Source organism: Pongo pygmaeus, chromosome 1 (assembly GCF_028885625.2).
Source record: "Pongo pygmaeus isolate AG05252 chromosome 1, NHGRI_mPonPyg2-v2.0_pri, whole genome shotgun sequence".
Classification (NCBI taxonomy): domain Eukaryota; kingdom Metazoa; phylum Chordata; class Mammalia; order Primates; family Hominidae; genus Pongo; species Pongo pygmaeus.
Genome location: NC_072373.2, coordinates 197,640,498 through 197,656,212, shown reverse-complemented (window position 1 = coordinate 197,656,212; position 15,715 = coordinate 197,640,498). Strand labels below are relative to the sequence as shown.

Genomic DNA, 15,715 nt, shown 5'->3' with positions numbered 1-15,715 from the left:
CCTAGGGGCTCAGATGCAAGCAGGGGAGTGCATCCTGGGCAGGTTGCTTGGCTGCAAGGGTGAGTGTTCCCAACACAGCAGTGAACCCATGTCATTGGAAGTATGGCTGTTGATGGCTTTTGTTGTAGGCCTCGCCTCATGGTTGAGGAATCGGCAGCCATTTTGCTTCCTTACTGAGCCCACTGTTGTGTCAGCCCCACTACCACCCCCTCACATTGCTATTTGTGCTGCCTCTGAACCCTCCCCTCCTGCAGAGGAAAATGGTTCCACCCGCAAGACCATCGTGTACCACCTTGATGAGGGCGTGTATGGGATCTTCAACTCAGTCCTGTTTGACAACATCTGCCCTATCCCCATCCTGCAGAAGGTGAGCTTACCCCACGTGGGTCTGTTTTCAATTGTGTGTGTGTATTTCAATAACATTTGTTGTGTTTTTATCTAATTTTTAAAAAGTCAAACATTTATTGTCGATAATAGACAACAAGGATGACGAAGGTTATCACCCATAATCCCACCACACAGAGAAAGACTCTTTGAGCATTACATATTTTAAAAAATGCCTTATACTTTTTTCATGACATTGGAATCATATTATTTTGTAACCTGCTTTTTCCATTTATATGGGGTGTAGCTCTTTCCATGCCATTAACTGATCTTTGACAACATGCTTTTGTATTTTAACCAATCTAACTCTAGTGGTTGGCTATTTGGTTTCCTCTTTTTGATCATTGTGAGTATATGTTGAGGTTACAGCTCTGTGGTAAATTCCTGGAAGTAGAAACAGTTCATATACAGTAGGTTTTTCTGTAATAAGAGGGGAACAGGAATACATAAAACATTCCTCCTAGGCTGTGGAACCCAGCCCAGGGCCTCCAGCACTTTTAATGGGCATCTTTGAGAGGATAAAGAAAACCAGACATCATTGTATCTTCCCCTCTCCATTGTGTCTTCCCATCTCTCTCTCTCTTTTTTTTTTTTGAGATGGAGTCTTACTCCGTCACCCAGGCTGGAGTGCAGTGGCGTGATCTCGGCTCACTGCAACCTCCACCTCCTGGGTTCAAGTGATTCTCCTGCCTCAGCCTCCCAAGTAGGTGGGACTATAGGCACCCGCCACTATGCCCGGCTAATTTTTGTATTTTTAGTAGAGGCGGGGTTTCAACCATGTTGTCCAGGCTGGTCTATAACTCTTGACCTCAAATCATCCACCCACCTTGGCCTCCCAAAGTGCTGGGATTACAGGCACAAGCCGCCGCACCCGGCCTCTTCCCATCTCTTGACCTTTGTGCAGCCCCTCTTCCTGGAAGGAAACTTTCCTTACATGCCTTGAAGTGCCTAACTAGCACTCAGTATGTTTTTCCTTTCCTTCCCATCCTATCCAGTTTTTCAAGAGTCAATCAGAGGGGTCTTTAAAATCAACTCCGCTTTTTGGCTCTTTCTGCCCCTTATCCCTGTGCTAGCCTAGGGAACCCCTCTCTCCCTCTCTCCCTCCTCCAGGTACCCGGGCACCCTAGATGTGCTTGATGGAGCCTCACTCCATGGTTAAATGTGGTTACATCTGCTGGTCAGAGTAGGCCTCCCCAAGGTGCTGAGGAATGGTGAGCTCTCTACTCTGACGCACTAGCATTGCCTGCGTTCTTGTGGTAGCCCACATCCTACTGCACTGAGAAGGGACCAGGCCAGCCAGGTTACAGAGCGGGCAGCTGCTGAGTCCCCGTTACTCTACCTCTCCAGTCCTCGTCTTCCTGTTGCATGCTGGCTCTCACCCACTCCACTCCCTTCATCGGCTCCTCGGAAGAGGAGATGATGGTCCCAGCCCACTGCCACGCCCCCCACCGGGATCTCTGCTTTGGCTGATCTCTAGTTGGCATTCCTGACTTGGGCACTGGGATGTTTGACTCTATTTGTGGTCTGTGCTGTTCCTCCCCTGGATGATGCTGCGGTTTCTTCCTTTAGGTTCTTCACTGCTTTTCAAGTTTGGCCATGTGAGTGCCTCCAGAGTGGGGCCCACAGCCTGGCGGTGGAATCAGACATTGCATAGATGACAATACACATAATAAGTTAACTCCTGTGGTGCTGGGAGTGTGTGTCAGAGGGATTCAGCCTGGCTGGGGGTATCTGCACCTTCTTTCCCAAAGAAGATCCCCTTACAAGTATAATAGTTTTGGCATCTTTCTTTGCATATCTGCTCTTCCTTCCCAGGGACTTTGTGTTTAGACCTGGGTATAAAAAGTTGTTTGAGGCCAGGCGTGGTGGCTCAAGCCTGTAATCTCAGCACTTTGGGAGGCAGAGGTGGTTGGATGACCTGAAGTCAGGAGTTCGAGACCAGTCTAGCCAACATGGTGAAACCCTGTCTCTACTAAAAATCCAAAAATTAGCTGGGCATGATGGCACATGCCTGTGATCCCAGCTACTTGGGAGGCTGAGGCAGAAGAGTAACCTGAGCCTGGGAGGCGGAGGTTGTGGTGAGCCGAGACTGTGCCATTGCACTCTAGCCTGGGCGACAGAGTAAGACTCTGTCTCAAAAAAAAAAAAAAAAAGAAAAAGAAAAGAAAAGAAAAAAGTACATAATCCTTGGCTCAAGATATACTTCTTATTGCACCATGCTTGGCCCTTTTTTTGTATTTCTTTTTGGTTTTTATTTTTATAAATTCAGCAAATAATTCAGTACTCTCAAAGCGGTACTCTCAACACTCAAAGCACCGTGCTGAGGTCTGCAGAGGAATTGTCTGTGCTTTGGAAGTACAGTCCTGTTGGATAGAAACACGTGTGTGTGTGTGTGAGTGATTAGTATACAAGCTACAACCATGTATGAGAAAAGTACAGAACAAATATTATTGGAGCTTTTAAAACATATTTTAGTACTGTAAATGTTTCTAAAAAATAAGGAACTTAAAAAATCACAATTCCATTATCAAATTAAAAAATGAATAATTCCATAGTATCCCCCATCATCGGTGTTGAGCTATCCCCAACTGTCTCATAACGGTTTTTATATTAACTTGCTGAAATCAGGAGGCAAAGAAGGTCTGCATGGTGCATTTGGTCGCCATCTCTCTCTCTCTTTTTTTTTTTTTTTTTTTTTGAGACAGAGTCTTACTCTGTCACCTAGGCTAGAGTTCAGTGGCACGATCTCGGCTCACTCCAACTTCTGCCTCCTAGGTTCAAGCTTCTCTCCTGCCTCAGCCTCCCGAGTAGCTGGGATTACAGGTGTGTGCCACCATGCCTGGCTAATTTTTGTATTTTTAGTAGAGATGAGGTTTTGCCATGTTGGCCAGGCTGGTCTCGAACTCCTGACCTCAAGTGATCCATCTGGCTCTGCCTCCCAAAGTGCTGGGATTACAGGTGTGAACCACTGGGCCCGGCGCCATGTCTCTCTCTTAACCCATTGGTTTCCCCATACTGTTTTCTTCTTTTTCTTTTTTGTAGAGATGCAATCTCCCTGTGTTGTCTAGGCAGGTTGAGAACTCCCAGCCCCAAGCAATTGTCCAGCCTCAGCCTCCCAGAGTGCTGGGATTACAGGCATGAACCACTGTGCCTGGCCCCCACCCTCTTTTTAAATGTTTTTGTTTTGTTTTGTTTTGTTTTTTTGGTAATTTTAAACTGAGTTGTTTTTCCTGTGGAGTTTCCTGCATTCTTGATTTTCCTGATTGGTGAATTTCCTGAATTTCCCTTTGGTGCTTTTGAACATGTTTCTCTGCCTGGTTTTTTTTTTTTTTTGAAATTAGGTAGATTTAGAGGTTTGAATAGCGTCTCAATCAGCTTTGGAATAAAAATACTCCATGGGAGATCTTGTCTTTGTTTTCCTTTTGGAGTAATAAGCATCCTTATTATTTAACCTACATTGCCTTCCATGCAAAGTCGTCACTATCTTGACTCATGCATTATCATTCTCTGGCTTTCTTTTTCAGTATAGGTTTATCACATCTAAATCTATTCCTCGAATGTATTTATAATTTATTATATTTGTTTTTTAGCTTTATAAAAAGGTATTTTGATGCATGTAATCTGTTTGGGCTTTTTCTCCCTTCATATCACAGTCTAAGAACCACCCACCCTGCTACATGTCTCTAGAGTCCATTCATTTCATTGCTGTGTAGCGCTCTTTTGGTGAGTATGCTGCAGTTTATTTGTCCATTCTCCTCTCAAGGCATTTGGACTGTCTTTGGGCTTTTGCTACTGTGAATACTGCCACTGTGAATTCTTGTTCACCTCTCTCTGATGAGTAAGCAAGGAGTGGAATGGCTGGGTATAGTGCATGTGAATGTTTGGCTTCATGAGACAATGCCAAACAATTTTCTGAAGTGTTGTACTGACAATCCCACCAGCAATGTGTAAGAGACTCGGTGGCTCTGCATTTTCTCCAGCACGGAGTATTGCCAGACTGAAAACATTTTCCCAGTGGAATGGATGTAAAATGGATCTCATTGTGTCTTGATTTGCATTTCCCTCATCACTAGCAAAGCTGGACATCTCTTTGTATATTTACTGGCCAAACATGTTTCCCAGAACTTCTTCCAGGGACTTTGTAAGTTGGCGTTCCCCTTCATGTCTGAATTTCTCCACCGAGTGGTCTATACCCACTGCCCCTGCTCACTCAGCTCCCTTAGCCCTTCCAACCTCTCCAGTCAGGTACCTGTTCCACGATGCCATGGAAGATGCTCTTGAAAGACACTTCCACGCTGCTAGCTCTTCCATGTGGCTCTTCTGTCCCAGCAGCTGGTCCTCCTCTGTTTTCATGCTCACCTCTCCTGGCTTCTGTGGCAACATCCTGGGTCTTGGCTACTCTTCTGCTGTTCTCTCCTTGTCTCCTTGGCCCTTCTCCTGCTCACCCTTTAAGTGTTGACTGTCTCGGGCCTCAGTCCTTGATCTTCTCTGTCTATATGCGCTTCCTAGGTAAATGCTTCCAGACTGAGGTTTTTAGTATCTTCCATACTACCATCACTCCCAAATTTCTATCTCTATCCTGGATCACACCCCTGAGCTCCAGACTTGCACATCCAACTACCTGCTTGACATTCCTACTGGGATTTCACAGACATCTCAAATTTAACTTGTTCAGAACTGAACTCTTGATTTCCAACCCCAAACTTCTCTTGGTAAATAGCACTGCCACTAGCCAACTGCTGAAGCTAAAAAAGTTGGCATTATTCTTGATTCTTGCTTTCCCTCTCCTTCCACATGCAGTCCACCTGCAATTCTTGAGTGTAGTTCCAAAATACATTTTGGTTTCAGTGAATTCTTTCTGTCGCCACCCTAATGCAAGCCACCATTGCCTCCTGCTTGAGCTACTGCAGTAACCATTAACTGGTTTTCCACCCCATACTACTACCTGCTTACCACCCATTTTCCACGCTGCAGACAGAATGATCTTTTAAAATCCCAAAGATTATGCCCCTCCTCTGCTTAACACCATCTGTGGCTTCCCATTGCTCTCAGAATAAAACCTAGACTCCTTACCACAACCAGCAAGGCTCCTGCCATCTTCCCAGGCACCTCTGCCCTCACTCCTGTCTCTGTTTTCAGCTCCACTTACCTGCTCCAGCCCCATCCCTCTCCTTTCTGTTTTTGTAACACCTAAGTTGTTTCTGCTCTCAGGGCCTTTGCATTCGCTCACCCAGAATGCTCTTCCACTCACCCCTGAGACAGCTGCTGTATTCTCTTTCTTATGTCTCAGCTCAGATGTCACCTCGTCAGGGAGGCCTTTCCTGACTGCCCTCTCTAAAGTAGGCTGACCTCCCCTAGTCAGATAATTTTGATACCCTGCTTATTTTCTTAACAACCCATCATAATCTGTTAGTTATCTTGTTTTTGTTTACTTGCGTATAGTCTGTCTTCTCCATTAGCAGGTAGGCTCTATGAGGGCAGCCACATTGTCCAGTTAGTTTCCTCTGAGTTCCCAGCACCAGACACAGTGCCTGGCATATAGTAGGTGCTCACTAAATATCTGTTGAATGAATTGTGAATGGATGAATCAATCATTCAATAAACTGTGAGACCCTTGAGGGTCTCACATCTGTTCATATCTGTTTCCCTAGTACAGAACTTGGCATACAGTAGGTTCAGTATATGTTGGAATTAAATAGATCTTTTTCTTTTCTTGAGATGGAGTCTCACTCTGTCACCCAGGCTGGAGTGCAGTGCTGCAGTCTTGGCTCACTGCAACCTCTGCCTCCCGGGTTCAAGTGATTCTGCTGCCTCAGCTTCCCTAGTAGCTGGGATTACAGGCGCCCGCCACTATGCCTGGCTAATTTCTGTATTTTTAGTAGAGATGGCATTTCACCATGTTGGTCAGGTTGGTCTTGAACTCCTGACCTCAAGTGATCCGCCCACCTCAGCCTCCCAAAGTGCTTTGATTACAGGCATGAGCCACTGTACCTGGCCATTGTTTCTTTCATTTCTATGTCTTTGACAAGGATAAAGCATTGTGTTTTTGTTTATTGTTTTATTTCTTTTGATGTCAATGTCTTTTTATATCCTCTGTTCACTTAATTTGGGAGGTCTTGAAGTTTTTTCCTGCACATAGAAATGAGCTTGCATATGCATGTGTGCATGTATTTAATATGATGTTTGATACAAATATTTTTTCACTCTATTTGTTTATTATTTTAGTTTTGTAATTCTTTGTTATTTCATAGAAGTTTTGACACACTATTGTGTTTTAACTAAGTTTGCTGTAATTAATAGGAAGGAAATCTGTTACTTTCTTTTGTGCTCTGCTGTTATAGATTATCTTTATTATATATATATATAGTCTTATAGAAATAGAATGTTTATTAGAAAAAATTTAACACAAATAGTAAAATAAAATGATTCACTAATCCCACCATTCAGAGATGACTATTGTTAAATGTACTTTGGTTTCTACTTTTTTAGGGTTTAATGACTATTTTATTTTGTTTTATTTTATTTAAGACAGGGTCACACTCTGTCACCCTGGCCAGAGTGCAGTGGCACAGTCATGCTCACTGTAGCCTCCACCTCCGAGGCTCAAGCCATCCTTCCCACTCCAGCTTCTGAATAGCTGGGACTACAGGCACATGCCACTATGCCTGGCTAATTTTTGTATTTTTTGTAGGGATGGGGTTTTGCCATGTTGCCCAGGCTGGTCTTGAGCGCCTTGTTTTGTTCAAGCAATCCTCCCACCTTGAGATTACAGACATGAGCCACCACGCCTGACCTGATAATTTTTTTTAAAAGGTTGTCTAGTCTTGCTAAGAATAAGCAAGACTTTTTGTTTACTAATGTCATGATTTAACCAATTTTAGCTGCTCTGATATTAAAAGGTGTTTTCGTTAATATACTTCTAAAATATTGGAAATAATCAGAGCTGGGTGGGGGTAGAGAACTAAGCCCAAAAGCTCTAATTTACAATGCTGTAACATTTTGAAAGACCAATCTTGTTTTTGGTTTCTACTTTTTAAAAAAGTGTCATAGTGCACTTTGTTTTTCACTTTAAAATTTTATATATTGTGAGCATATGGTTTTCTTTAAATACTGATGTGTTAGGTGGACTTTTAAATATAGAAACATTTTAAATGTTCATTGAGTGCTCTAAAATGGTACATATTTAGTGTGTGTATTAGTTTGTCCTCACACTGCCAAAAAGGAATACCCAAGAGTGGGTAATTTAAAAAGGAAAGAGGTTTAATTGACACAGTTCTGCATGGCTAGGGAGGCCTCAGGAAACCTACAATCATGGCAGAAGGGGAAGCAGGCACATCTTACATGGCTGCAGGAAGGAGAGGTTTTAAAGGGGAACTTCCAAACACTTTTAAAACCATCAGCTCTGGTGAGAACTCCCTCACTATCATAAGAATAGCATGGGCGAAACTGCCCCCCATGATCCAATCACCTCCCAACAGGCCCCTCCCTCAATATCTGGGGATTACAATTCAAGATGAGATTTGGGTGGGGACACAAAGCCAAACCATATCAGTGTGTAAAGATGCAATTCAACAAATGTGTATCAGCACTTCACAAATGCAAGATACGATTTGGTATAGGGTAGAATCAAGAGGAGGCAAGTATCATGGGAGTTTTATAAGAATCTTGGCAGGCAAAATTCAGGACAGTTACCCCAGTCCATGAAGAGAAATTCTCCTTTTATTGCCAAGATGGGGCTTTCTTACTTGCTGTTCCATTTTATTCTAGTTTGTTATGCTTTCAAAAGTGTGAATCTGTCTGGAATGTATTGCAATAGCACTTAGCAAGTGTGTCCCTAGACTAAGAAGACAGAAGACTCAAATAAATAAAATTATAAATGAAAGAGGAGACATTACAGGATACCACAGAAATTCAAAGGATCATAAGAGACCACTACTAGCATGAATAATTATACACCAAGAAATTGGATAACCTAGGCAAAATGGATAAATTCCTAGACACATATTACCTACAAAGTCTCAATCATGAAGAAACAGAAAATCTGAATAGACCAATAGTGAGTTAGGAGATTGAATCAGTAATCAAAAACCTCCCAACAAAGAAAAGCCCAGGACCTCATGGCTTTACTGGTGAATTCTACCAAACATGTAAAAAAGAATTAATACCAATCCTTCTCAAACTCTTCCACAAAACTGAAGCAGAGGGAACACTTCCAAACTCATTTTACAAAACCACAATTACCTTAACACCAGAGCCAAATACACCATAAGAAAAGAAAATTACAGGCCATGTTCACATAGATGCAAAAATCCTCAACAAAATACTAGCAATCCAAATTAAATAGCACATTAAAAGGATCATACACCATGATCAAGTGGAATTTATCCCTGGGATGCAAAGGTATTTTAACATGTCCGAATTTATAAATGTGATATACTATAATATTACCACAATGAAGGATAAAAATCATATGATCATCTCAGTAGATGGAGAACAAGCATTTGACAAAATTCAGCATCCTTTTATGATAAAAACTTTCAACAAATTAGGTATGGAAAGAATGTACCTCAACATGATAAAGACCATATATGACAAGCTCACAGCTAATGTTATACTCAACAAGGATCCTAAGGTCAGGAGCAAGACTTAAGATGCTCAGTCTCACCACTTCTATTTAGTGTGGTACTAGAAGTCCTAGCCAGAGCAATTAGAGAAGAGGAAGAAATAAAAGTCATCCAAATGGGAAAGGGAGATGTAAAATTGTCTCTGTTTGCAGATGACATTATCTTATATATAGAAAACTCTAAGGCTGGGCGTGGTGGCTTATGCCTGTAATCCTAGCACTTTGGGAGGCCAAGGCTGGTGGATCACTTAAGGTCAGGAGTTCAAGACCACCCTGGCCAATGTGGTGAAACCCTGTCTCTACTAGAAATACAAAATTATCCAGGCGTAAAGGTGTGTGCCTGTAATCCTAGCTACTCAGGAGGCTGAGGCATGAGAATTGCTTGAACCTGGGAGGCGAAGGTTGCAGTGAGCCGAGATCATACCACTGCACTCTAGCCTGGGCAACAGAGTGAGACTCCATCTCACACACACACAAAAAGGCCGGCGCAGTGGCTCATGCCTGTAACCCCAGCACTTTGGGAGGCCGAGGCAGGCAGATCACTTGAGGTCAGGAGTTTGAGACCAGCCTGGACAATATGGTGAAACTCTGTCTCTACTAAAAATGCAAAAATTAGCCTGGCACGGTGATGGGTGCTTGTAATCCCAGCTACTCAGGAGGCTGAGGCACAAGAATCATTTGAGCCTGGGAGGTGGAGGCTGCAGTGAACTGAGATGGCACCACTGCACCTCCAGCCTGGCGACAGAGCCAGACTCCATCTCAAAACAAAACAAACAAACAAAAAAACTCTAAAGACTTCACCAAAAAACTATTAGACTTAATAAGTTCAGAAAAGTTAGAAGATACAAAATTAACATACAATGTTTCTATATGCTAACTATCTGAAAAAGAAATCAAGAAAACTATCCCATTTACAATTGCATCAAAAAATTACTTAGGAAATTTAAGGAGGTAAGAGATCTGTACGCTGAAAACTAGAAAACATTGATGAAGGAAATAAAAAAGGACATAAATAAATGGAAAGATATCGCTGGAAGCATCACATTATCTGATTTCAAAATACATACTAGAAAGCTATAAAGTAAGCAAAACAGCATGGTACTGGCATAAAAATGAACATATAGACCAGTGGAATAGAATAGAGAGCCCAGAAATAAATCCATGTATTTACGGTCAATTGATCTTCAACAAATGTGCCAAGGACACACAATGGGAAAGGACAGTCTCTTCCATAAATGGTGTTAGGAAAACTAGATATCCACATATAGAAGAATAAAATTGGACGCTATCTCACACCATATACAAATGGATTAAAGACTTTTAGATTGACTTTTTTTTTTTTTTTTGAGACAGAGTCTCACTCTGTTGCCCAGGCTGGAGTGCAGTGGTGTGATCTTGGCTCACTGCAGCCTCTGCCTCCTGGGTTCAAGTGATTCTGCTGCCTCAGCCTCCCGAGTAGCTGGGATTATAGACATGTGCCACCATGCCCAGCTACTTTTTGTATTTTTAGTAGAGATGGGGTTTCACCATGTTGGCCAAGCTGGTCTTGAACACCTGAACTCAAGTGATTCGCCCACCTTGACCTCCCAAAGTGCTGGGATTACAGGCGTGAACCACTGTGGCCCAGATTGACTTCTTTCACTTAGTAATATGCACTTGTTTCCTTCATGTCCTTTCATGGCTTGATAGTTCATTTCTTTTTAGCATTGAATAATATTCCATTATCTGGGTATACAGCAGTTTATCCATTCACCTACTGAAGGACATCTTGGTTGCATCCAAGTTTTGGCAATTATGAATAAAGCTATTATAAACATCTATGTGTAAGTTTTTGTGTGACAAGCATTTTTAACTCCTTTGGGTAAATACTAAGGAGTACAATTGCTGGATCATATGGTAAGAATATGTTTAGTTTTGTAGAAAATTGCCAAACAGTATTTCAAAGTGGCTGTACCATTTTGCATTCCCACCAGCAATGAATGGGAGTTCTTGTTGCTCCACATCCACACCAGCATTTGGTGTTACCAGTGTTCTGAATTTTGGCCATTTGAGTAAGTGTGCAGTGGTATTTGTTGTTTTAATTTATATTTCCCTGATCACATATGTTTGTTTGCCATCTGTATATATTCTTTGGCGAAGTATCTGTTAAAGTCCTTTGACCATTATAAACAGAGTTTTAGTTGTTTGTTTTCTCATTTTTGAGTTTTAAGAGTTTTTCATATATTTTGGATAACAGTCCTTTATCAGATGTGTCTTTTGCAACTATTTTCTCCCAGTCTGTGGCTTGTCTTCTCTTAACATTTTCTTTTCTTTTCTTTCTTTTTTTTATTTTTTAAGATAGAGTCTTGCTCTGTCACCCAGGCTGGATGGAGTGCAGTGATGAGATCTTGGCTCACTGCTACCTTCGCCTCCCAGGCTCAAGCGATTCTCCTGCCGCAGCCTCCTGAGTGGCTGGGATTACAGGTGTGCACCACCAAGCCTGGCTAATTTTTGTATTTTTAGTAGAGATGGGGTTTCACCATGTTGTCCAGGCTGGTCTCGAACTCCTGGCCTCAAGTGATCTGCCTGCCTTGACCTCCCAAAGTGCTGGGATTACAGGTGTGAGCCACCATGCCTGGTGAATATTGTCTTTTGCAGTGCAGAAATTTTTAATTTTAATAAAGTCCAGTTTATCAATTATTTCTTTTATGGATTGTGCCTTTGGTGTTGTGTGTTCTTTTCTTTTTTTTTTTTTTTTCTGTAGTGCTTATTACCTTCTAACATACTATATAATTTACTTGTTTGCCTTCCCCCTGCTAGACTGTAAAACCCATGAGGACAAGGACCTTTGTGTATTTTGTTTATTAGTGTGTCCCAAGCATACAAAACAGTGATTATCCAAATATGTATTAAATGGCAACCTAATTTTGAAACTGGATTTTTGTTTTGGAGTGTATGCTGAATCATGGTAGCATTGACTTTCAGTTTTGATATCTGTGTGGGTTCCTAGGGCCTAGTCAAGATGGAGAATCCAATAGGATGCCCTTACATAGAGCTGAGAACCCAAAAGAAGTACATCCTTAGTGTAAGAGTCAACTAGAGTAAAAAGCCCATTCTACAGAGAACAGCAGCAAGAAAACTTCACTGTTTTGATCTTGGTAGTGATTGGAAGAGAGCAAAAAATTGAGATTTTGTAACCACAAGCCAGCCTTCTTTTGGGCTTGTGGCCCAAATTCACATTAACTATGGTCTGAAAAACCTTAAGCCTCAAAATAATTTCATCTGGCAGAAGCAAACAAATTCTCCCTGGAGGAGGAATCTTCAGTTTAGGCTTCTCACTGATAAGGTTTCAAAGTACGTGAGCTCACAGTCAAAAATCACAACATACAAAGAAACAAGTCATCATGAGGAAGAACCACAAAAGCAATAGGTAGCAGATCAGACCTGCATTTACTTCATATATTGGAATTATCAGGTGCTAACATTCTTTTACAATGTTTGAAGATATAAGAAATTGAAAATATGACCAAAGAATAAGTGAACATAAAAATATGTTGTGGCAGATTTTAAAAATGATTAAATAGAACTAGAAATGAAAAATATGAAAATTGAAATTATGGCCAGGGTAGGCAGCATATTAGAGACAACAGAAGAGAGAATGAGAGAATGGGAAGATAGAGTTGAAGAAAGTATCCAAATGTAGCACAGAGACAAAAAGATATAAAATAGGAAAGGCTAAGGAAATGGTGCATAGAGTCAGAAGGCGTAATGTCCAATCATAGTTTCAGGAAGAGACTGTATCAGGATACAAATGTCACACTAGTAATTTGAACAGGGAAATTTTAACATAAAGAGTGGTTAACTCTAAAGGTGGTTCATTACAATTACTAAAAGAGGTAAAATCAGCTACCACCCCTGGTCCTGAGGGAGAGTGAACAAGGCAGGAACTTAGAAACAGAGGAGGAGGGCTCCTCCCTCCAAGGCTGATATTGAAACCTTTGAGGAGAGGCTGCAGTGTCACAGAAACAGCAGTCTACCAGTGGCAAACTTGTCAGAGGGTGACTACTGCAATAATCCATGCAGCACAGAAGCAGCCTGCTGCTGAGTGGGGGAGAATCTTGCTGGAAGGTGCAGGCCAGGGCTGAACTGTGAAGGCCACTAAGGCGAATGCTACCATGTACTTGCTGGGTAACCTTAGGCAAGTTACTTAATCTCTCTGAGTCTTACTTCTCTAGCTTCTCCACTTGGAAAATGAGGGGGCTGAACTTTAATTACTAATGTTGCTTGTTGTTTTGAAGTGAGGCCATTCCAGTGTATCTTCACAAAGTTAGAGTTGGTTCCTTATTGGTCTGTCTTCATTGTGGGGTTTTGCTTTGATTTTTCTGTAGTTTTGATCAAGAATAGACGGTACAGCTATTGAATGCCATGTTGAAATGTTAAAATGTAAATGTATAGAGTAACCACTATAAGAATAGAAATTAGATAATATAACTTCTAACACAGAGGGTAATTAAAATAGTTTAGTTTTGATCCCAGCATAAGAAATAGACCAGCTGAGGCAAACTGGGGGGAATATTGAAACACATATATAATTGATAAGAGATTAGTAGACAAAATATATTAAGAATTTTTTTTTTTTTTTCCTGAGACGGAGTCTTTTTCTGTCGCCCAGGCTGGAGTGCAGTGGCTCAGCTCACTGCAACCTCCTCCTCCCAGGTCCAAGCAATTCTCCCACCTCAGCCTCCCAAGTAGCTGGGATTACAGGCACACGCCACCATGCCTGGCTAATTTTTGTATTTTTTTTAGTAGAGCTGGGGTTTCACCATGTTGGCCAGGCTGGTCTCAAACTCCTGACCTTGTGATCCACCCGCCTCGGCCTCCCAAAGTGCTGGGATTACAGGCGTGAACCACAGCGCCCGGCCTGAAGAATTCTTAAGTAAGAAATAGAGACAAACAAGAATCTCAAGAAAATAAGGAAAAAAGCAACCCAATAGAAATACAGGCAAGAGACTTTACCGGGCAATTCATAGAAGATGAAATGAAAAGATGCTCAGTGGTAATCAAGGAAATGCAAATAAAAGTGAAAATGAGATACCATTTCATAATAACTAGATTAGAAAAACATTAAAAGCATGATAATGCCAACTGTTGGTGAGGATATGGCATAGTTGGGTCCTTAGGCATTGTTAGATGGGAGTGGTGTATCCCTACTTTGGGAAACAAGTAGGCATTATTCAGATAAATTTACACATATGTATGCCCTACATTACAGCAAGTTCCTAGGCCTATATTGTAAAGAAACTCTTGGCATGTGTGTTCAAGGAGATATATCAGAACGTATATATCTTTATAATATATATATTAAGGTCATTGGAAATGACCTTAATGTTTATTGGCAGGGTAGCAGATACATAATTTATGTATATATATACATAAATTATGGTATATTCTGTACAGTGAATTCTATACAGTGTATTCTGTACAGTGAATTCTATACAGTGTGAACTTGTAGAGGTTACATCCTCTATAATTTATATAAATTTCAGAAGTGTGCAAAACTAAACAATACATTGTTTAGGGTTAGGTACACTCATGGAAAACTAAGAAAATGATGAACGTGAAAGTGAGGATGGTGGTTACCTCTAAAGAGGTTAGGAAAGAGGGGATGTCATTGGAGTGGGCACATAGGGAGTTTCAAAGATATTGGAAATTTTATCTTTCTTCAGCTGGGTGGTAAGTACACAGATATTCATTTTATTGTCATTCGTTATATCTTAGACATGATACAAATATTCTTTTGTATAAATTATTTAACAAAAACTGAGTTTGTCCTTTGCTTTATTATTATTGTTTGATAGGCTCACATTTATTCTTTTATCACATTATTTCTAATGTTTAGAAAAACATCCTGGGGATTTTAATTAGTAATAGTTTATTTAATCTAGTTATTAAATTAGGGAGAATTCTCTTTTTTGCTTTACTAAGTTTTTCTAGCTAGGACAGTGTAAACTTCATATCTTTTATTTCTTCCATGAAGGTTTTATTTATTTATTTATTTTGAGACGGCGTCTCGCTCTGTTGCCCAGGCTGCAGTGCAGTGGTGCAATATCGGCTCACTGCAACCTCCACCTCCCAGGCTCAAGCGATTCTCTTGGGAGGCCTCAGCCTCCCAAATAGCTGGGACTACAGGCGCCCGCCACCATGCCTGGCTAATTTTTTGTATTTTTAGTAGAGATGGGGTTTCACTGTGTTAGCCAGGATGGTCTTGACCTCCTGACCTCGTGATCTGCCTACCTCTGCCTCCCAAAGTGTTAGGATTACAGACATGAGCCACTGCGCCCAGCTGGTTTTATTATTTTTTTATTATTTTATTTGAATAAGTATTACTGTGGCCCAAGTACATCCAAGAATGTAATAGCTTAATGCTTTCACTACTATTGTGAGTGAAAACTTTTCCCTGTGTTTTTCAGCTGAGATGCTGGCTTGCATTCTAAAATTCATTGATTTCCTCTAGTAACCACACCCACCCCCTTAAGATTTTCCAGGTGGGCAAATACATTATCTGCAGTGTAATATTTTATTTCTTCATCTTCTATGTATTATGCTTTTTTGTTTCTTTTTTTCTGATAGCTATTGCTAGCATTTCTCATGATGTATAAAATAGGAATGATGACAGAAAGCTTCAGACTTGGAATCAGAAGACATGGGTTTGAGACCTGGCTCTGCCAT

General features: G+C 41.1%; 1 protein-coding gene across 14 annotated transcripts in view; it reads left to right on the top strand.

The window, feature by feature from the left end:
* AZIN2 (antizyme inhibitor 2) overlaps positions 1-15,715 on the top strand; it is a 39,329-nt gene that overhangs the window by 16,739 nt on the left and 6,875 nt on the right. For 10 of the 14 annotated variants that reach the window (XM_054463919.1, XM_054463898.1, XM_054463879.1 and 7 more), the window contains one exon: positions 255-367. In XM_054463919.1, coding sequence (XP_054319894.1) covers positions 255-367 — 113 coding nt within the window. Of the gene's footprint in view, positions 1-254; positions 368-4,037; positions 4,108-4,325; positions 14,051-15,715 lie in introns of those variants that run through there. The other 4 variants (XM_063666216.1, XM_063666213.1, XM_063666223.1 and 1 more) reach the window with 3 other exon arrangements.